This window comes from Conger conger, chromosome 17 (assembly GCF_963514075.1).
Source record: "Conger conger chromosome 17, fConCon1.1, whole genome shotgun sequence".
Taxonomy (NCBI): domain Eukaryota; kingdom Metazoa; phylum Chordata; class Actinopteri; order Anguilliformes; family Congridae; genus Conger; species Conger conger.
The window spans coordinates 4,188,655-4,209,632 of record NC_083776.1 but is presented as its reverse complement, the minus strand read 5'-3'; the positions used below and the strand labels follow the sequence as shown (position 1 = coordinate 4,209,632).

Sequence of the window (20,978 nt, the reverse complement as noted above, 5' to 3'; positions counted from 1 at the left end):
ACTGTTTAATCCCGAATTTGAAAATTAGAAAAATGATACTGTATCAAGATGAAAAAAGGTTAACTGCTTTTTAAGAGATGTCAAACACTGAATGGAGTCAAATTAGCCCCAAACATAATAGGATAATAGATATTTATCAGTGGGAAAGGTGGGTCCCGTCTTAAACTGCTGTGTCTCCATTTTACCGCCTCTGCAACACTGTGTGTGGGCAGCTACAGGCACATCCAGTTTAACCCTCCTATTATGTTTGGGGACAATTATTAGAACAATGAAGACACTTATTTTGAGAGACTAATGCATCCAAGAGATATTATGGTTTTTGGGGTGTTAGCCTACCATTATTGTTTATTATTATTATTATTATTTTCTGCTTGAGATGATGAATAAAATATTGGCTGAATTGTCTGCTCATTCACGTGTATGCCCACATTTATTTGCTAAATGTACAGCCAAAATAAATTAATTTATTACACTGAATTTTCCTAGAAGCATGTGACTTCTAGAAGCCTACTCGTTATATTAATAGGTAGGTTTGTTGCTCGAATGTATGCAAAGATCATATTTCAGGTAATGAGGGGATATTCGTATTTCGATTCACGTCACGTCCACAAGGAGGGGATCTTTTTATGGTTTTCAAATCTTCGGGGAAATCCGGATATTTCCGGAAATTGCCGAGCACACCGGCCATTTTTGTCTGGAAAGCAACATGGCTAGACGACAGCTCGGGTCATATTTAGTGAATCCTTGTTAGCTTAAACTGTTCATGCTGTAGCATTCTTAAATAAAGTCAGTTCTAGATTCTTTGAAATGCTGCAGCTTTGCTAGGTTGTAACCATCTTACTTGAATGATTTCATATGTTTACCGCAGGATTACCAGGTTAATAAGGAGTTATTGGATGGTTGACGTACATTTCGCTAGCTAACGTCAGCTACGGACGCAATGGAACTTTTACAATACTGGATGAAACATAGACATATTGTGTTTAAAGTATTTAATAAAATAACGTACAGATGCAGGTGTTTTGGATTGCACCGTCCGAGGACTGTATCATCTGTTGTCAGGAGGTCCTCGGTAAGGTACCAAAACAATCACACTAACTTTATCTGTCAGATAAATGCACGCATTGCCTCCGCAAGGCAGCATGACTGTCCACGTGCCATCTCTCTGCTGGAACCCACATCGCCTGGATGGAGTCTGGGACGCAGTTGCGTCCGACATTTTTCGACAACATGCACATTGACGTCGAACAAAAACGGCTCCGATGGTGCTGCAAGTAATGACGATGCGGATCCAGAAGACTGCCGAATAGAAGAGAGCGAGGTAGACGAGCTCTTCCAGCAGCAAATTCCCACGAGTATCGGCGAGGGGTACCACCGAGTGTTCATCGTCCACCCGGACGTGAAATGGGGCAGTAAGAAGCAAATCTTGACCACAGGTCAGTTCGTGGAACAGTTTTATAGTGACTTGCCTAACCATTGCTTCTGCTACAAACAAAAATGTAGATAATAATGTTAGTACTGTATTTAGAGTTGTAGTGTGTCCCCTTAAACTAATATTGACCACATGAAACCACACAAAAATTGCCATGTATTGAAAATATGTGAAATATGTTTATCCCTCCTAAAGTATTTTCATATTGTTAGAAATATATGCAACGTGACATTTAAAAAACATATTTTGGTGTCAGTTTTTAATCTTGCAAAATACATTTCACGTTTTTCTTTCCATTTGGGGAAAAACTGGCTCGTCTTTATCCCATTAATGCTGCCGATTGTGTTTGAAGCTGAACTTCAGATGGCTGAAGCTGTGGGATTGGTGAACACGCTACAGAACTGGACTGTTGTCGACAAGATCATTCTCTCCACAAAAACGCCCGATAAGAAGAGGCTTTTCGGCAAAGGGAACTTTCAGATGCTCACAGGTATGGAACTTAACGGTCACACTATGGGATATATGTCCGTTTGCTTTTCGGGCTGTCAAAAGAAGAGCGTGATCAGAGTTGCGTCAATACTTTTGTTTCAGAGAGAATCACGAAAACGTCGAATATCACTGCAGTGTTCGTCAATGTGGAGCGCCTGTCCGCTCTGTCGGAGGTAAGGTTCCGCTGCCCCCTGCTATGCGTTTCATTAAGACCGCAAAAAGGGTTTTTGTGTAAAATATTTGGTAATTGAAAGCGCAGGCCAACTATAGATTTGCCCTCATGCTGTGTAGTGTACCGTCCATCCTTGTGACAGTAGCCTGTAACCTGCCCTGTGCATTTGGATGTTTTGAAAACAGTCTGCGTGTGTGTGTGCATGTGTGTGTCTGTGCGTAAACCCGGAACAGAAGGAGCTGGAGGAAGCTTGGGGGATAAAAGTTTTGGACAGGTATACTGTCGTCCTCCACATCTTCCGCTGTAACGCTCGCACCAAGGAGGCCAAACTGCAGATCTCCCTGGCAGAGATTCCGCTGTTAAGGTAACCCTCACCGCATCACGTTGTCTCGTTTAACGGACACACTCAGGCCTGGTTCAGATTTACTGTCTCATCATTGAATACACCATATACGGTCAATTCGGCAATGTAGTTTACATGTGCTTTCACGTGTGAGTTGGCATTAAATGACTATCATTTCTGGGGAAAGTGCATCATTCAGAATTTAGGTTTGTAGTGGATTTGCCTATTTGAAATTGAAAGTGCTCTTTAATGGGATTCCCTTTACTTGGTATAACAGATCTCGTTTGAGAAATGAGTCTGCAAATTTGGACCAGCAAGGTGGAGGATCCAGGTATATAATGGGTTCAGGTAAGAGACTGGAGAAGGGTGAAAATGCTACAAAGATATTACACATAATGGCACAGATAATAGACACCCTGTTGTTTGCACCTAGGGAAGGGAAACAGACACTTTAAGTAACTAAGTATTATTTAAGGGAAAAGATTGGAGTATTTTACATTTTAGGCATTAAGCAGACACTTTTACTACTAGGTACTAGCACACACCATGTGTGGTGATGTAGTGTTGTAGATATGTTGGTCGTGGGGCATGTGGAGTGTGGGGATGTAGATGGGTGATGTAGTTTATTGGGAGTGTGGGGATGTAGATGGGTGATGTAGTTTATTGGGCGTGTGGGGATGTAGTGTGGTGATGTAGTTTATTGGGCGTGTGGGGGTGTAGTTTATTGGGCGTGTGGGGATGTAGTGTGGTGATGTAGTTTATTGGGCGTGTGGGGGATGTAGTGTGGTGATGTAGATTATTGGGCGTGTAGGGGTGTAGTTTATTGGGCGTGTGGGGATGTATATGGGTGATGTAGTTTATTGGGCGTGTAGGGGTGTAGTTTATTGGGCATGTGGGGATGTAGATGGGTGATGTAGTTTATTGGGTGTGTGGGGGTGTAGTTTATTGGGTGTGTGGGGATGTAGATGGGTGATGTAGTTTATTAGGTGTGTGGGGATGTAGTTTATTGGGTGTGTGGGGATGTAGTTTATTGGGTGTGTGGGGGTGTAGTTTATTGGGTGTGTGGGGGTGTAGTATGGTGATGTAGTGCTGTAGATTTGCTGCAGGTGAAACATGGATGGAGGTGCAGCAGCGGATGCTGAGAGAGAGGGAGCTGAAGATCCGCGCCGCCCTGGCGAAGCTCAGCAGGAAGCGGCACCTGCTGCGGTCCAGCCGGCGGCAGCAGCAGTTCCCCACCATCTCCATCATGGGCTACACCAACTGTGGTGAGGGCGGGGGGAGTCAGGGGCTATACCAACTGTGGTGAGGGTGGGGGGAGTCGGGCTATACCAACTGTGGTGAGGGCGGGGGGAGTCAGGGGCTACACCAACTGTGGGGGTGGGGGGGGGGAGTCAGGGGCTACACCAACTGTGGGGGTGGGGGGTGGGGGGTGGGGGGGGGGGGGGGAGTCAGGGGCTATACCAACTGTGGTGAGGGCGGGGGGAGTCAGGGCCTATACCAACTGCAGTGGGGGGGTGGGGGGAGTCAGGGGTAATTTTTTCAGGGGTCATTTTTTCTGATTAAACTTTTCTCTCAAATTGTTATGCCGATAATATAATTTGCAATGAAAAGGTTTGTATTAAATTAGAAAAGGAATACTAAGTGGAACCTTGTTCCACTCGTAGGTCTCAGACTTTTGGACCCCCGCTGTACATTACCCACAATCCCTTGAGCTCGGTGCCGGTCGTTATGTTCCATGACTCGTCCGATCCCGTTCCTCCAGGAAAGACCACCCTGATCAAGGCCCTGACGGGCGACGCCGGCCTGGAGCCTCGCGACCAGCTCTTCGCCACCCTGGACGTGACGGTGCACGCCGGCGTGCTGCCCTGTCGCATGACCGTGCTGTTCGTGGACACCATCGGGTTCCTGTCCCAGCTCCCGCACCAGCTCATCGACTCCTTCTCCGCCACCCTGGAGGACGTCAGCCACTCGGTGGGTACCCCTGCTCTTATGGCACTGGGACCAGCTTTTTTTTTAACACCTGGCCCTTGAAACCATCTGGATCTGGAATGTTGGTGATTCAAGCCCCGGTGTAGCCACGATAAGATCTACACACATGTTGGGCCCTTGAGCAAGGCCCTTAACCCCACATTGTCCCCTGCTTAGTCTGTTCAACTGTAAGTCGCTTTGGATAAAAGCGTCAGATAAATAACAAATTATAAAAAGAGAATTTCTTCATTGTAACCTTGGAATAACAAACATTATCATTATGGTTGCGATGGTGTTTTTGATGTGCCATCTTCAGGGTATTCCTGTCGATCGTATTTCTGAGTGGCATTGACTAAGCGATCAACCCAAAATGCACGTATTGCAGGATCTGATTGTTCACGTGAGAGATATCAGCCACCCGGAGACGGTGAACCAGAAGGTCAATGTGCTGAAGGTCCTCAAGAGCCTTCAGATCCCAGAGAGTCTGCTCAACTCGATCCTGGAGGTCCACAACAAGATCGATCTCCTCCCTGGGTATGATGAACCGCATTCTCCAATCCCAAAGACCCAAACACATCTCTGACTCGTGAATCAGCCTGCTCCCTGCTGCACATTTGTACATCGCAGGCTGAGTTAAGTGTGAATTGGTCCCCTCCAGCTACCAGCCCTCTGAGCTGGGTGGCCTGCCCGTGTCCGCCCTGACCGGACAGGGGCTAGAGGACCTGAAGCAGAGAATAGAAGACGCCGTCATGGAGTCCACCGGGCAACTCGTTCTGACCCTCAAGGTTGAACTCAGCACTTCTCAGTTAAGGTAAATGTTTGAAAACATTCTGTTTTCATTTGAAAAGGCCTTTCATATGTGCAAGATGGCAATAGTTTTTTTTAAATGCAAAAAAAGTTTAAAAGTTTTTTTTTTGTTTTTTTTTTGTTTTTTTTTTTGTTTGTCAGGCACATGCGGGATTGAACCAATATTAGTTTAGTTCTGAAACAATTATAGCAAACAGTCGGATTAAACAAAAGCCGAAAATCAATATGGGGTTTTCGAATGAGATAATAATCTGCAGATTTCTCAGTGCAAATCACCCATAGAAATATTATTAGTAGTAGTATTACAAGTAGTAGTATTACGAACATTATTATTAATTATGTATAGTATAAAATAAATAATAATAAGGTTATTTGTACAGCACATTTTATACAATTTAGCACAGCCTGAATTGCTTCAAAATAAGTTTCAAATTAAAGCTCATGTTTCCATTTCCGTTTGTGTGTTTGTGTGTGTGTGTGTGCATGTGCATCTCTCGGGCAGCTGGCTGTATAAACACGGCACCGTTCAGGAGGTGAGCGTGGAGGAAGAAGAGGGCGTGGCCTTGGTCAGGGTCATCATCAGCGCCGCAGCGTATGGACGCTACAGGAAGCTCTTCCAGGTCACTGAGTGACTTCCTGCCTGTGCACCAGCACTGTCGATCTGTTACACACACTTACGCTGCACCTACCCTCTCCTGAAGACCTGTAGTCAGGACCGACAGACAACATAAGATCTAATGCTTTGTTCCAAAACACATCGCACTCCCAGTTATCCTGGCAAGTGTGCAATACATACAAAGTGGTTTAGATTCAGGTGCATTTCCTGACCGTGCCACGACCTCTGACCTCAACACAAGGAAGATTGGATTATTCATGTTGTACGTTGGCTCTTCTGCGATGGATTGGGGGACTTGTTCATGGAGTTTTCCTGCCTTTCACTCAGTGGTTCCTGGGCTAGGCTCCAGCCCCCAGCGACCCTGAACAGGTGTACGTGGTTTAGAAAATGGATGTACATTGGCTGTATATTCATGAATTAAGCAAAAAATGAAAATGCAGTTGATCATTGCTGTTGCCTTGTGTTTATACTGTGTTTTATTACTGACCTTATTTTACTTTATTGATTTCTTCAGAGTTTTAAAAAGGTGGATTCAAATACCCACAAACCACAGACAGGCAGAAAACATGGGAAAAGCAGGCTTCAATGGATACTGCTATATTCTGGCCACCTAAATACCTTGCAACACATCCGGGGAAGTCTGGGGTATGTGCACATTGAACAAGGCGCTTGGACAAGAGCAACATTTCATAGGGTCTCTAGCCTGCTTGAAATTAGCAGCTACTAGCTGTTTCAAAACATAGCTTGAGCTGGTCTGAACTGATCAACCAGCTACCAGCTGTTTCAAAACCTAGCTTGTGCTGCTTTTGTCAGCAGGATAGACCCTGGTCCTCTATACAGTCCATCAGGGATGCACAACTCCAGTCCTCAAGGTCAGGTCTGCGTACTGATTTTTGTTTCAACCAATTGTCTTGTTTGTAATTTGCTGACAGCCCTATAAATGACCCTGGTTCAAGCCTGCACTTGAGCACAGTAAAAATCTTTAGGATACACTCTCAGTCTGCAGCTGTAGCTGATAGTCATACATGTGTCTTAAGAACAGAAGTCGGCATAAAATCCTGAAACGGATCGGGCCTTGTTGTGCTGCCCTGCAGCACCAATATACACAATAGAGGTAGTATTCAAGAGTGCATTTTTCACTGAAAAGTGAATAAAATGAGGGATAAAATACATTGTTAATCTGGGGGTTAAAAAAAACAAACAAACATACATACTATCGTGTTAGTTTCAGCAAAGCTCATCACACTCTATCCTGGTGGGTTATTTCACAAAGCAGCATTACTGAGTGAAACCCAGACCCCTCCCAGATCTGGAACATAGACTGACGTAAACAAGAGCTGTTCTGGGTTTTGCTAAGCACAGTTATCCAGCTATCCCAGTAATCCTCAGCTTTGTGGGGTGGCCTGTAGCGTAGTGGTTAAGGTAAATGACTGGGACACGCAAGGTCGGTGGTTCTAATCCCGGGGTTGCCACAATAAGATCCGCACAGCCGTTGGGCCCTTAAGCAAGGCCCTTAACCTAGCATTGTAATCCCAGGGGGGGGATTGTCTCCTGCTTGGCCTAATCAACTGTACGTCGCTCTTGATAAGAGCGTCTGCCAAATGCCAGTAATGTAATGCAATGTACCCACCTGGATAGATTTTTATGGGCTGTGCTGAAACTTAACAGGATAGTATGGTTTTTCTGAACCGCCATGGATGAGGTGGACACTGAATTGACCATGTCCTCAGATGTTAGTCAGCAGCCTATATGGAAAAAGAGCTATAAAATCTACTGAAAGCTTGAATACAGCCTGAAAATGCCCCCAAAAAATTTGCCCTTAAAGGAAGTTCAGCAGCAGACCGGCCCTCCAGTCCTTCTAGATCACAGAATGGGGCTCGGTCTACAGCAGTGGTCCCCAAACCTGTTCCTGGAGATCTACAGTCCTGGAGGTGTTCAATTCCACCCTAATATATTGAACTCATTAGCAGCTCAACGAGATCTCCAGCTGTCGGGGGCGACGTTGGCTCAGGCGGTAAGAGCAGTCGTCTGGCAGTCGGAGGGTTGCCGGTTCGATCGCGCCCCGGGCGTGTCGAAGTGTCCCTGAGCAAGACACCTAAACCCCCCAAATGCTCCTGACGAGCTGGTTGGTGCCTTGCATGGCAGCCAATCGCTGTTGTTGCATGAATGGGTGAATTAATGGATGAATGAGAAGCATCAACTTTGGATAAAGGCACTAAATAAATGCCAACCATTTACGGTTTTCTGAACGAGGGTTGAAGCGAAACCCTGGCTCACCAGGAGCAGCGTTGGGGGGACCGCTGGCCTACAGGACGGGCTCTGTGTACGCGGCGGGCCGAGCCAGCTTCTCGTTGAGCGAGATCACGAGATCGCAGAAGGGCGCGGTCCCCACGAAGTCCCCGGCGACGATGTTGACGCTGTCAGAGCTTGGGCCGGGGTGCTGCTGCCTCAGCCAGTCCAGCAGAGACTCGTGGTTCTCCAGGCTGATCTTCAGCAGGGAGGCGCAGGGGTGCTGCACGATGTAGCGCCTTTCGGCCGTCAGGTTCAGGCCGCACACGAAGAAGTCCTCTATAGGGGGAAAGCAGTATTTAAAAGCGGTTTTAATGACAAGCACAGCACAGTTACTGAACCTCATGAATATTTATTGCTATTTACTTAATGCGCCCCAAATTGGACTCTTTGATTCCATCCCATTAAGGGCCAGCTCTCCAAGGCACCAGGAAATTTATTTTTAAACATTTAAAACCCGTAAAAAAACCCCACAAAGCCAGTGCTTTATTAAAGCTTTAATGTTTTATAGTTCCCCCAAGGTGTAAGATTACAAATATGTGATTAGAATTTTCTCAGCTGAAAATTCTAATGCTGATGTCACAATCACTACTGGTAATTAATCCAGAGAAATTAGGTTCCAGAACACTGACTTGGAAAAAAACCTACTCTTCAAATGGTTAAAACGTGATGTAGCAAATGTAGCAAATGTTTCTTCAGTCCAGATTTCTAAAGGCATCACGGGATGCAGTGTGGCATTTTCTGCAAGATGCAGCGAGCTTTCACTGGCTCCACGGGGACACAGGGCCCAGCGAGCGCCAGGCATCTCATGGCACTCCTGAGATGCTCCTGAGATGCTCACCTGGGCGTCCCTTCTCCCTCTGCCGGTCCAGGTAGGTGGTGACTCCCAGGGCAGTGCGCTGGTTTGCCCACCAATACGGAATGTCTGGCCAGAGTTCCCGGTGTCTGGCTGCGGCCTCGTCCTCGTAGGACAGCAGGACCTGGTGCCTGGACCTCCAGAGGCCCCCCAGGGTTAGGTCAGAGCCCTGAACGGGCAAGGCAGGACAGGATGTTCACCGTCTGCACGTCTGCGTCGATTCGACACACGTTTGGGCCGCATCGTCACAGGTTTTAATGAGATTCAGCATGCTTATTTGGTCTCGCAAGAGGCCCACACCGAGGAGCCGGCTTTCGAGCGATCAGTTTTGCCAGTTGATATGAGGTCACCCTGAGCGATACCTATATTTTCACTCAAAAAGTCTGTTTTATTTATTTATATTTATTTTATTTTAGGTAGTATTGACCACAGGCAATGGACAATTTCAAGACTCTACAGATGCAATCCTACAACTACAAACTTTTTTTTGCCATTGTGATCATTGCTTTTTGGCTTTTGGTTTCTTAGGGAGCACTGAGAAACGTAGATGTTTTAAATACGGTTTGATGGCTCACCTTGGACGGGCAGAGTTTACGGCCAAAAATCCTCCTCAAGTTAAGGATGAATCGCTCGTGACACTTTTCACTGAGGCCTTCAAAATGGCTGCATGCCAAGATAACGATCTCCTTTGGGTGGGAGTCAAGCCACACTGCAATCTTCTCCATGGTTTCCTGCCAAAGATTAATTCATATTCAAAAACAATATATTTTGAGACGGCTGGGCAAACTAAAAAAAAACAAACTGGCCCGGCCTCTTATTCCCATGGGTCATTTAGCACGCATCTGCATCCACAGGATTTTCATATTTTCATATATTTCGGATGGCACTTTTGGCAGGGCACACCCCATGCCTAAACAAGTTCAAACAGCCACATTATAATGCTTCAAACTTACTGAGGAAACAGGTTTGTGTTTGTACAGAGAGAGGCTCTGTGGTCATTGTGGTCGTTGTTTTGTGATGAGTGGCAAACTCTCTCTCTCGGTTTGTAAAGGATTCCCATAACCTGACAGACAGCATTCCTGCCGTCTGTATCCCAAAGTGCCGAGTCACAGACATCAAACTCACCAGCACCTTCGCCGACGTGTAGATGACATGAGTGAAGTAAAGGTCGCCGGAGGAATCGTGTTGTTTGGAAGCAATTCGGAGGTCAAAGTATCGAATTCCCGCATTCAGCTGTTCCACGACATCGCTCTCCTGTTGCCAGTAGCACGGGGGAGGCAATTACGTTCATTTGACACGACAGGAAATTTTCATTTTAACCTTAATTTAAAATCACCAGTGTTTCCTATTGGGATCATTCTCAAACATCTTGAAGGACATTTGCATTGCAGTAGGGCTGACTGCCCGCACAGCCCACATTGTCATTGACTAAAGAACGGATAAAGAATGCTAAAGAACGTTAAAACGGTCCAGGTTACTGGGTGGCTCCCTTGGTAAAAGTGCCACTTTCACTGCATGAGTGAGGGTGCATGCATGCACATAGTTTACAAGTTAGATATTCAAAATGCATGTGGTATTGGAGGAGCCAAATTAAAAAAAAAAAAATTATTATTATTATTATTATTATTATTATTATTATTATTATTATAAAGGTGCTAAACGGATGATGCTAAAAAGGAGCAGACCTGTGTTGTTGTCCATTTGTATATGATGGGACGGGTCAGGCAGTAAAAGAGGCCATCCACCAGTCTGAAAGATTGGGACTCAGATCTGACCAGTGGGGAACTGATGTCCAGGCAATAGCTCATTGTATCATGGCTGCCTGCAAGAGAACAAGCATCTGAAAAAAAAACTCCATCACCATTCTCTGTCATTCTCTTTGGCTGTGTGGCTTTTGTGTTAGTAAATCACCGTTAGCCGGCTTACCCTTAAATCACTGATTATCCCTCAGATACACCTGCACACGGTCTCTTAAAGTAGATCATCATAAAGTCATCTCTTCTTAGGTGTTGCTGCATCAAGGTCTAATGGGCATGTACTGCTAAGCACCGGATCAGACCTGTAACCAGTGCTAGACTCATATGGGGCGACATGGCTCAGGCAGTAAGAGCAGTCGTCTGGCAGTCGGAGGGTTGCCGGTTCGATCCCCGCCCGGGCTGTGTTGAAGTGTCCCTGAGCAAGACACCTAACCCCCAAATGCTCCTGACGAGCTGGTTGGGGCCTTGCATGGCAGCCAATCGCCGTCGGTGTGTGAGTGTGTGTATGAATGGGTGAATGGAGAAGCATCAATTGTACAGCGCTTTGGATAAAGGCGCTATATAAATTTACCATTATACAAATATATACAAATTTACCATTTATACTGCCAGGCACACACTGCATACCACAGTACTAGATGAATACTAACCACAGTACTAGATCCCTCTAATTGTCATAGAAAAATCTAAAAACATGGTCATAACACAGGACCCGTATAAGCCACACAACACGCCAGAGGGGGGGGGGGAGGTTACTATCGCTGGTAACTCCCAACAACTTATCACCTGCAATCCACCTTTTACGTCGCTAGGGGGCTAAAACCAGGATAAACCATAAAACCAAACTCTTTATGGACCGTAAACTTAGGTAAGATGGGCTACTGTGCTGTAAAATTAAAAAGACACAATATTCCTACCGGACACACAAAGATAATACGTTACATACAAAACATTTTTATATCAATCTATTGCACAATGTCGCGGTTTTTTTTATTTTTTACCTGGAATGGCAAGGTTGTAAAGGGGAATGTTCCACAGTTTTGGCGAGAGTCTTGACATCCAGTCTTCGCAATTCTGGTCATTCACAGTAGACAAAGCCATTTTCAGATGACTTCCAGATGGAAGGTACCAATTAGCTATTCTTAAACGATATATCTCTAAAAGGGAAAATGTGCCATTTTGATTTCACCGCAAGCTGTAAAGGAATCACAGAGACAACCCCAGACAGTGAGCGAGCTTTCATAAAATAATAGCTTATAATAGCTTATATCAACATTGACATTAAATACCTCTGTAGAATGCGTCGACATACAAAGATGCTGTACCTCTTGACTTGTGTCTGATCCCAGTAAATATTATAAATGTGGCGTTTTAAAGTAAGACTAAAGTGATTTATTATGCAATCCTGACGAGCCGACAGCGCGTTGGGGCTCTGGTGTTGTGAACTGGGAGAAGAAACATTTGAAGCATTTCAGGAAGTTTCGGAGAGGAGAAGTAACCTTACCTTTAACCCTTTGTAGAGGGGGTATTTTATACCCTTCCCCCCCGCATAATCCCGAGTATGTGATGAAACCCCATTACTCTCAATAACCAGCAGGGATTGTTACACCAGCACTAGAATGTCCAGTGAAGAATATACTAGTCACATATTCTTATTTGCAGTCTTACATGTTACAGGTTTAAAGTGATCTGCATTGCATTTCTGCGCTTCGCTAAAACTCGTTCTTCCAGAGGTTACCCCGGGAGGAGACGTGCAACGTGTCAGAAAGCGCATTTTGTTATTAAGCAAACAGTGTCAAACGTAGTACCTACTGAAAACGCAGATGATGCTTCGGGGTGCACCACTCGAGGGCCATCACTGCAAATATGTAGTAAATACAACCAGTAGGTAAAATGACAGGCTGGTATTCCCTTAGTCGGGGGGGGGCTTCTTGTTTTACACTTTCTGCACGTCTCACTGATCATTGATTAATTTAATGACTATCGCAGGGGGGGAAAAAACATTTTTTTTTACGAACATCCATTTCATGAAGAGGACATGTCAAAGTTACGAAAGAAACATCGTTGTATTGTGTATTACCCCGGGCAGGGCAAGGGTCTGCGCGAGGTTGCACCAGTGGATCAAAACGCACCATTCAGGCAGTTTGGTCGGTTGTTAGAAGGATAACTATAATACCAGTATACTGTAAACAAAAACAAAAAAATCCTTACCATATTATCGGTGGACAAATTTAGAAACGGTAGTTGATTTTTAGGGTGTAGTTCGCCTTTAAAGGAAAGGCAATGGCGTCGCTTGACAAGGGTGCGTCTACAAACACCACACTAACTAATCAAACGTCGATAAGTTTAGGTAGATCTGTGAAATAATGTTCAGACAACGAGACAATAATATCATACTGAGTAATATATTTCACTTGGCACAATGAAAACAACGATTAAAACACGAAGCAATGAGCAAGAACATATAAATGAAGCGATTAATATTCACATTACATTACATTACATTATTGGCATTTGGCAGACGCTCTTATCCAGAGCGACGTACAACAAAGTGCATACCCATAACCAGGGATAAGTTCGCTGAAAGACCCTAGAGGGAAGTACAATTTCAGCTGCTACCTGTACAACAAAGACAAGGACGAGGGTCTTTTTTTTTCTTTCTTTTTTTAGAACAAAAGAAACAAACAAACAGAGCAAAAGTGACCAAAGTCAACTATCCAAACACTGCTTACCTAGCCAACTAAAAATACCGATACACAAAGCAAGTCACAGAGACAACAATTAAGGTTCACAGGGAGGTAGGGACACGACACAGCACAGCACAGCACAGCACAGCACAGCACAGCACAACACAGATGTGCAAACAGTGCTTAATGCACTTAAAAAAGAGAATGTAAACTTGGATAGAAATGCTGACAGGAGCAAGAGTAACAAATTAATCACAGATTTTAGTAAATAAATAAATAAAAATAGAAAAGTAAAGTGCAGTGTTTTATTATTGCTGTGATGTGTCAAAATATTGTTCCTATGATTTATGGACTCACTAAATAATACAAAGAATATGAATGAGGGCTGTATGAAGCTGCGAAGCATGTCCAAACCAAAGGGGCTCATTTTATATCAGTAACACGGCGATGCCACCATCATTGTCTCTTCGTCTTCACTGTTTCCGGTTCAGAACTCCTGTGATCCTAACAGAATAGTACTACTGACTGCATCTTAACCCACCAGTTCTGCTCTTCTGAAAGGGAACAAACAAGGGAGCCTTCATTGTCTTTTAACTGTTTTCATCTTCACTGTTTCCGGCTCAGAAACTGTACTCCTGTGATCACAACAGAATACTACTACTGACTGCGTCTTAACCCACCAGTTCTGCTCTTGTGACAGGAAACGAACGGGGGAAGCCTGAAAAAAAGTCTGAAAGTGTTCAGGCGGTTTGCTCTACGGATGCGTCCAGCTTGGCAGTTGTTTCCTGTGCCAAAGATGTCTATTTGTAACACCATTTATCCCTTTATAAGTATGAGTGGGCGAGCATTACTCTGCATTGTGTTAAACAGCAGGGCTGAGAAAGGCCAATGTGTCAAAGCTGGGAATTAAAGCACTTTGAACTACTTTGAATGCAACCACCATCTCACCTACTATGCCCCAAAAACTCCACCAGGAAATGTAGAATTTATCTTCCCGTGTGAAAAAGTATACTCTTCATTCTTGATATACACTTTACATCCACTTAAAAGTATTCTGAAGTATAAAATACTATACTTCAGGTTATTATTGGGTTGGCGCTGCATCATGAAGTCAGTCTCTCGGCAAGTTTGTTATTGAGGTCAATGACAATGGAAACTAAATCGCTGTTGCCAACAAAATCCCCACAGATGATATTCAGACAGGCGGAGCCCGGTCCGGGAGACTGCTCCTTGACCCAGTCCAAAAACTGAGGGGAACTCTGGAGCGTCAGAGACTTAATGGACTGGCAGGGATGTGTGAGGATATACTTGGTGTCTTCAGTAAGGTTCAGGCCTGCCACGAAGAATCCGTCTGCAGAGCACAAAGACCAAACCTAAGGGTTACCGTCATATATCCAGGTATTATCCAGAGGGGACGTACTGTTGATTAGACTAAGCTGGAGACAATCCTCCCCTGGAGCAATGCAGGGTTGCTCAAGGGCCCAACAGCTGTGCGGATCTTATTGTGGCTACACCGGGGATCGAACCACCGACCTTGTGGGTCCCAGTCATGTACCTTAACCATTACGCTTCAGGCTGCCCTGTTATGGTAATAATAATAATAATTATTATTATTATTTTTATTATTATTATTATTATAAAAATACATAAGTAAATAAAAAACATTTTAAAGTTAATATAACTTAATAAAACCCAAAATAACTGAAACCCCAAAGGGAATATGACTTGTACACTGTGCACAGTACGAGCCTAATGACCTGTCAGTGTTTTTATGTTTTCAAGCTGTTGCAAAGTTTCCACTTCAGTGGAGCACCAGAGCTAAAAGAGCCAAAGTCATAGATAACTCAGCGTTGAGACATTTTCTCATCTCGGGTTACCGTGGTTACTGCGGCAATATGCCAGTGCACACACGTGATTCAGTGACTGAATCTGAATGATAAAAATTGAGTTAAAATTTTAAATTAATAAATAAAACACATGAGGGCTTGAGTCATGTTTATCATCCAGGCACAAATTATCTTGTGTAGTGCGGTGTTCGGATTATTGCTGTGAGGTGTCAAAATAGTTTCCCCTGTGATTTATGGCCTCGCTGAATAATGCAAAGAAATATGACTAAGTGCTGAATGACAAATTATCAAAAAGTGCTGTTTCACAAATGCTCAAAAACGAGCTTCTATTTTTAAATACAATTTTTGTCTTTTTATTTATTTATCTTTTTTTACTGTCTACTGCACAGCAACCATTGAATTCCTACATGAATTGCACATCCTGAATTCAATTGGTTTCTGAAAAGGAGAAAACCTGGGCAAACTGAGATTGCAGGTCTCTTTTTCAGTGTTCAAGTTACATTTTCTTTGTTTCTAAACGGTTTTGTCTCTGTAGCATCTGGGTGTATTTTGACCGTTGTGCTGAAGCTCTCTGTACGGATGTCTGGAGGAACATCGATTCTGACCAACCTGGCCTTCCGCCCTTCTGCTGTTCCTTCAGATAAGAGAGGACCCCACTAGGGTCGATCTGGTTCGCCCACCAGTACGGGATTTTTGGCCACAGCTCCTCGTGACCAGAGGCAGCCGAGTGATCATAAGAGATAATGACCTGGTGGCCCAGCTTCCAGAACGTTGCCAGGGTAGCAGGTTTCTGAAACAAGTCATAGAAAAAAAATCTGCAGTCACGCAGGTCAAGGTCAAAGGTTAGAGGTCGGTGACCTCCTGTTCTCTGTCTTTGTTCATATTCTGGCCTTGACACAATTGAAATTTATCACACGCACTTTACTATGTTTCTGGAATCTAAAGCTACTGGCTGACCTCTTTGATAACAGTATTTTAGAATATATTAGGTTGATATTTTTAAAATATGTATTTTTTTTATTTATTATTGCTCAGCATGGGCCCAGTTATTCATAAAAGTGCATTCAGTCATCTGTAAATTTGTGAGAACCGATCAACGAATTAGGCATGAAAAAGGATCAAGGATCTCCACACAGTCCCAGGCTTCTCAATGTCTCACACCTCACATGTTCTTGGGAAGATCTTGCTTCCGAACAGGCTCTTCAGAAAGAGAATTAAGTCTTGGTGCAGGACTGTGTTCATCCCTTCAAACGTGGAGCAGGCGAGGAGCAGCACCTCCTTCGGGTGGGAGGTGAGCCACTCTGCGATGTCCTTGAGTGCGTCCTGAGCAGCAAATGTGGAAAATCCTTGCTTATTATTTCATTAGCGTTTGTCTCACTTCACGCCTGCGTACATTGTGAAGCCTCTCACAGCTCCATTACATTACATTACACATTATAGGCGTTTGGCAGATGCTCTTATCCAGAGCGACGCACAACAAAGTGCAAAACCATACATGCTAAGAACACAACAAAGATAAGGAGTTGGGCATTGTAGGTTAATCTGACGATGGATTGTATCTATGAAGCCGCTTTTATACAACACAACACAATAATAAAAACGATAAACAGGTTACGTTGCCAAACAAAAGTAGTAAAAAAAAAATAACAACATCCGAGCGAACGCAACCCTTCTAATAATGAGAGACACAATTGTGAGAACTAAAATAGAACAGCGTTTGGTAAGGTGTGGAGCATAAATAAGATATGATCTTGTTACTTGAACGGAAAAGCTAATGGAAGTAGACTATTGTGACAATCACAAGATGCAGTGTATCAACGTATCACAGCTCACCTTCACTGTCAGGAGAGTGTAAACACCATGGGCACAGTATAGGGCCTTGGTGGTGTCATGCTCCTTATGGGCGATCCTGAGATCAAAGTACCTTATCCCAATGTCTAGCTGGGCAGAGATTTTCTGCACCTGAATGAGAAGAGTTAAGGGAAGTTTTCATCAGTGTCTACCCCCGCTGAAAAAAAAAAAACAGCTCAAGCTAGGTTTTGAAACACGTCGCAGCTGGTATTTCAAGCTGGTGATAGCTGGATTTTACACCAGGGTATGCAACACCCTCTCGCTCTCTCTCACTCACACACACACACACACACACACACACAGACACACAAAGTGTGTTAATAAACTTTATATTTTGAAGCTTTTGAAAGCTCAGGGGAAATAAATACAATAAGCTAACATGCTGTGAACAGAATTATCCATATTATTAAATTAAACAGTATTATCTTCAAACAAACTGTCTGGATTCCCACTGCTGAAAATTCCAGTTTAAACCAGCCAAAACTGGCCAAGCTGGTTTTTTTATAGCTGTGTTTTTGACACTTCTTGTTTTCGCTTGAACAAGTGAGAGGCCTACCGTATAGTCAGCTAGTTCACAAATTTGGCTACAAATTTAACAAGCGTTGACCCGCTACAGACCAGATTTGACCAGAAAAGACCAGCTTAGAATAACAATCTCGCGGGAATTTTCGGTCATATGTGCAGACAGAAGGCGGCACGGAAGGTGCAGTAGGTAGCACTGCCGCCTCACAGCAAGGTCCTGGGTTCGAATCCCCGTCGGCCGGGCCTCTCTGTGCTGAGTTTGCATGTTCTCCCCGTGTCTGCGTGGGTTTCCTCCGGGTACTCCGGTTTCCTCCCACAGTCCAAAGACATGCACGTTAGGCTGATCGGAGAGTCTAAATTGCCCGTAGGTATGAGTGTGTGAGTGAATGGTGTGTGTGCCCTGCGATGGACTGGCGACCTGTCCAGGGTGTATTCCTGCCTTTCGCCCAATGTATGCTGGGATAGGCTCCAGCCCCCCTGCGACCCTGATCAGGATAAGCGGGTTCAGATAATGGATGGATGGATGGATGTGTGGACAGTACCTGAGTGGTGCTCCACTTTGACAAACACGGCCGGATGATGCAGGGAATAATTCGGTCCAGTACTTTCAGCGCATGGGGCATCGACTCCTGCAGTGGGGAACTCAGGTCCAAGCAGTAGGTCATAGTGTCATGGCTGCCTACAGAAAAGATTGGGACACCGTTTGGGACAATATATTACAGCACGTATGTGTGTTTCCATTTTGATTTATTATTTTCAGAATTATAAAAAGTGCCTTTTTGGCTGCCGCTTTCAATGACAACCCTAAAGGAACACGCACGCGTTTGTGCCATCTGATTATGCCAGATCTTCAGTAGCGCGAAATACTTCCTTTGTGTAGTTAACTAAATACGGAACAAATAGGGTGCTGTATTGATTAATCAAGGAACGCAACATGTCATTACGGCACGATTCCGTAGCTATTAGTATAAGTTATGTATGCTACCCACCATATGTATGTATGGTGGGTCAGAGACTTGTTTATCCTGGTAGCACAGCATCCCGAATCAATGATGACTAATGACGTCTCAAAATATTTGGGAGAACCTGAAAACTATTTTTGCATCTATTCTACCAACCTGGGATAGCGAGGTTGTACAGGGGTTCATCCCGTAGTATCTCTGGTAGCTGGGACATCCAGTCCGCATGGTCCTGCGGTTTGATGCTAATGTCTCTGCAAAGTGCTGCCGTTTCATCCGCCATACTTTCAGTGCACGATAGCAAATACCGTCAGTGTTATTACGGACAATGTCACGTAAGACATAAATACACGTAAGAACAATGCATAGGTCGCCTATCCGTTCGGCGTGAGGAAATCGATTAGGCAATACATGTATTCATCCAAAACAGCACTAGCAGTCGTTAGCCTTTAGCTACAGCGCGATGTCGATGAAGATCAGTGATGGCCCAGTATTTATGAAACATTGATAAACAAACGTACAATGCTTCCGCAGTATATGCATGCCAAAAAAACGAGAACCATGCATCCATCACGTGATATAAGAGCAGTAGTTCATTACGCCCGATTAGTCTTTCGTACCATTACAACCCGCCCTCAGTTTTTCAAGGACTGTATGAAAGTTAGGGACCGTGCACGGTTTTTTGCGTTTTCGTGAAATTAAAATACACACATTCCTTGTATTTTCTATTCGCGGCAAAGTTTTTCTATTCAGAAATAGAGACTTTACAAAACGCCTATCGATTACGCTATTAGGCTATAGGTAAACACATAGATACAATACTAAATCTATACGTGCTATGTAATAACACAATTACTCAACAATTGTTTCCTTTTATTGAGAGGGAAAAATGATAAACTTAGTTTTAAAAAAATGTGTACAGAGAGCATTGTATCTTGTAATATTTTCAAAAAGTACGTTCTCTCCTTAACCTCCTGAGACCTTGGCCTTGGATGACAAAACATGTTGTATTGGAAAATATTATTTTTATTTTTATTGAATGCCCCTTGTAGTGTAGTTTTCCAATATGGTTGGTTATATGGTTCTTGAGATTAAGACCAGAGACTCATGTCCGCTACAGGACAGGGGACTCAAGTTAATAGCCTGACCATAGGAGGTTATAAGATCAACTTCCTAAATTCCCAGTAAAGATACCTAACGAAAGCTGCTTTGTGACAAAGCCCCTTTGTTAAAAGCGCTATACAAATAAAAATGGATTGATTTATTGATTTACCAAAAAAAAAAAAATTATATGCCAAAATGACTTTACATCACAACCACTCAATGGTGGTTAACTGTTAATGGCTATCAATTAGACAGAAGTATTTGTACTATTTTAGGAAGAGATCGGTGATACCCAGTCCCACAGGGGAGCCCTGGTCTGCAGTATGTTATGGCGCGGAGACTTTAGCGCCATTTAAAAGAGAACAGACTGCGGGAACAAACCTGCGGGTGGAAATGATCACAGAGCAAAAGGTGGCTAATTTCACGGCTGAGTCCCCTGAACACCACGAGTCTGCAAACTGCTAGGACTTAAAATCAAGGTGGATGCTTTATAAATACAACAAGGTAGCAGTTCCCACAAATAAAGTAAAAAAAAAAAAGACTTGCATTGTACTTAATAAATACATAATGAGAGCAAATCTCATTTTCTAAACATTATGTGTGGGCAACTTAGCAGGGTTACCTTATTCTTTTGTTTGAGAAGCAACCTTGAATTTAAATTTTCTGGGCTCAGCACTTGACTCTAAATTAATTTTCTTGTTGAAGTTTCATTATTTTATCCATTGTGTTAGATCTGAAACCTTGTCCTGCCTAAGGCAAAGGCATAAAGGATGGGATTAAGTACAAATTTGTGTTTATGAAAATAGTTCAGTCAGCAGTAATTTCGATATTACTTTCAGTCCTCATAGGTCAAGTGGATAGACCTTATTTATTCCACAATCTTGAGATATTCTCATGTTTAAAGATGTCAGTGCATCTGTCCATCCATCCATCCATCCTTTATGTACAGTAACCCACATATTCCTGGTCAGGTTTGTGGAAGGGGGCTGAATCCTATCCCAGCATGCACTGGAAGAGAGGCAGGAATGCACCCTGAACAGGTCGCAAATCCAAACACGCCATTCATTCACGCCCTCATACCTAGGGGCAATCTAGAGGCTCCAATTAGTCTAACCTGCATATCATCACTGTGGGATTAAACCAGAGTACCCAGAAGAAATGGATACCAATATGAAATGCAGAACCACACAGAAACCTTCTACCAATGTGTTAAACACTTCTTCTTTTCTTTTTAAATAGACCAAACAAAGTCAAGAACCTGTTTCACCACAAGCCAAGC

At 43.8% G+C, this 20,978-nt stretch overlaps 3 protein-coding genes across 8 annotated transcripts; 1 reads left to right on the top strand and 2 right to left on the bottom strand.

Moving 5' to 3' along the window:
• The first annotated feature begins 680 nt into the window (after positions 1 to 680).
• On the top strand, positions 681 to 6,276 carry gtpbp6 (GTP binding protein 6 (putative)). The gene is made up of 10 exons (XM_061227192.1): positions 681 to 1,436; positions 1,785 to 1,922; positions 2,024 to 2,094; positions 2,327 to 2,457; positions 2,714 to 2,784; positions 3,543 to 3,701; positions 4,199 to 4,407; positions 4,790 to 4,938; positions 5,063 to 5,215; positions 5,714 to 6,276. Exons 1-10 carry the CDS (start codon positions 941 to 943, stop codon positions 5,841 to 5,843), a joined length of 1,707 nt encoding a protein of 568 aa, XP_061083176.1. The 5' UTR covers positions 681 to 940; the 3' UTR covers positions 5,844 to 6,276.
• Positions 6,277 to 6,579: 303 nt separating this feature from the next.
• Positions 6,580 to 12,997, bottom strand: LOC133117081 (PI-PLC X domain-containing protein 1-like). Of its 5 annotated transcripts, none has more exons than XM_061227196.1 (7): positions 12,941 to 12,997; positions 11,731 to 11,924; positions 10,658 to 10,794; positions 10,098 to 10,226; positions 9,548 to 9,703; positions 8,958 to 9,141; positions 6,580 to 8,395 (listed from the first exon to the last, which is right to left on the bottom strand). In XM_061227196.1, the coding sequence occupies exons 2-7, from the start codon at positions 11,828 to 11,830 to the stop codon at positions 8,133 to 8,135; spliced, it is 969 nt and encodes a 322-aa protein (XP_061083180.1). In that variant the 5' UTR covers positions 11,831 to 11,924; positions 12,941 to 12,997; the 3' UTR covers positions 6,580 to 8,132. The 5 variants fall into 5 exon arrangements, with proteins under 5 accessions (XP_061083180.1, XP_061083181.1, XP_061083179.1 ...); XM_061227197.1 differs by lacking the exon at positions 12,941 to 12,997 and adding an exon at positions 12,234 to 12,369; XM_061227195.1 differs by lacking the exon at positions 12,941 to 12,997 and adding an exon at positions 12,055 to 12,169.
• Positions 12,998 to 13,118: 121 nt separating this feature from the next.
• Positions 13,119 to 19,194, bottom strand: LOC133116742 (PI-PLC X domain-containing protein 1-like). Of its 2 annotated transcripts, none has more exons than XM_061226650.1 (6): positions 18,755 to 19,194; positions 18,179 to 18,315; positions 17,097 to 17,225; positions 16,425 to 16,586; positions 15,873 to 16,053; positions 13,119 to 14,767 (listed from the first exon to the last, which is right to left on the bottom strand). In XM_061226650.1, exons 1-6 carry the CDS (start codon positions 18,876 to 18,878, stop codon positions 14,520 to 14,522), a joined length of 981 nt encoding a protein of 326 aa, XP_061082634.1. In that variant the 5' UTR covers positions 18,879 to 19,194; the 3' UTR covers positions 13,119 to 14,519. The 2 variants fall into 2 exon arrangements, with proteins under 2 accessions (XP_061082634.1, XP_061082636.1); XM_061226652.1 differs by having other exon boundaries at positions 18,179 to 18,311; positions 18,755 to 18,889.
• Between the last annotated feature and the right edge of the window lie 1,784 nt (positions 19,195 to 20,978).

Excerpts from the sequence above, each read along its gene's own strand:
- LOC133117081 (XM_061227196.1), bottom strand. The coding sequence starts at position 11,830 with ATGGCTTTGTCTACTGTGAATGACCAGAATTGCGAAGACTGGATGTCA. Across the intron at positions 10,795-11,730 it reads TTACAACCTTGCCATTCCAG|GCAGCCATGATACAATGAGC; the intron begins GTAAAAAATAAA and ends GTTCTCTTGCAG. Across the intron at positions 8,396-8,957 it reads GAGGGAGAAGGGACGCCCAG|AGGACTTCTTCGTGTGCGGC; the intron begins GTGAGCATCTCA and ends TTCCCCCTATAG.
- LOC133116742 (XM_061226650.1), bottom strand. The coding sequence starts at position 18,878 with ATGGCGGATGAAACGGCAGCACTTTGCAGAGACATTAGCATCAAACCG. Across the intron at positions 18,316-18,754 it reads GTACAACCTCGCTATCCCAG|GCAGCCATGACACTATGACC; the intron begins GTTGGTAGAATA and ends TCTTTTCTGTAG. Across the intron at positions 14,768-15,872 it reads GCAGAAGGGCGGAAGGCCAG|ACGGATTCTTCGTGGCAGGC; the intron begins GTTGGTCAGAAT and ends TGTGCTCTGCAG.
- gtpbp6 (XM_061227192.1), top strand. The coding sequence starts at position 941 with ATGGAACTTTTACAATACTGGATGAAACATAGACATATTGTGTTTAAA. Across the intron at positions 1,437-1,784 it reads GAAGCAAATCTTGACCACAG|CTGAACTTCAGATGGCTGAA; the intron begins GTCAGTTCGTGG and ends TTGTGTTTGAAG. Across the intron at positions 2,785-3,542 it reads CAGGTATATAATGGGTTCAG|GTGAAACATGGATGGAGGTG; the intron begins GTAAGAGACTGG and ends GATTTGCTGCAG.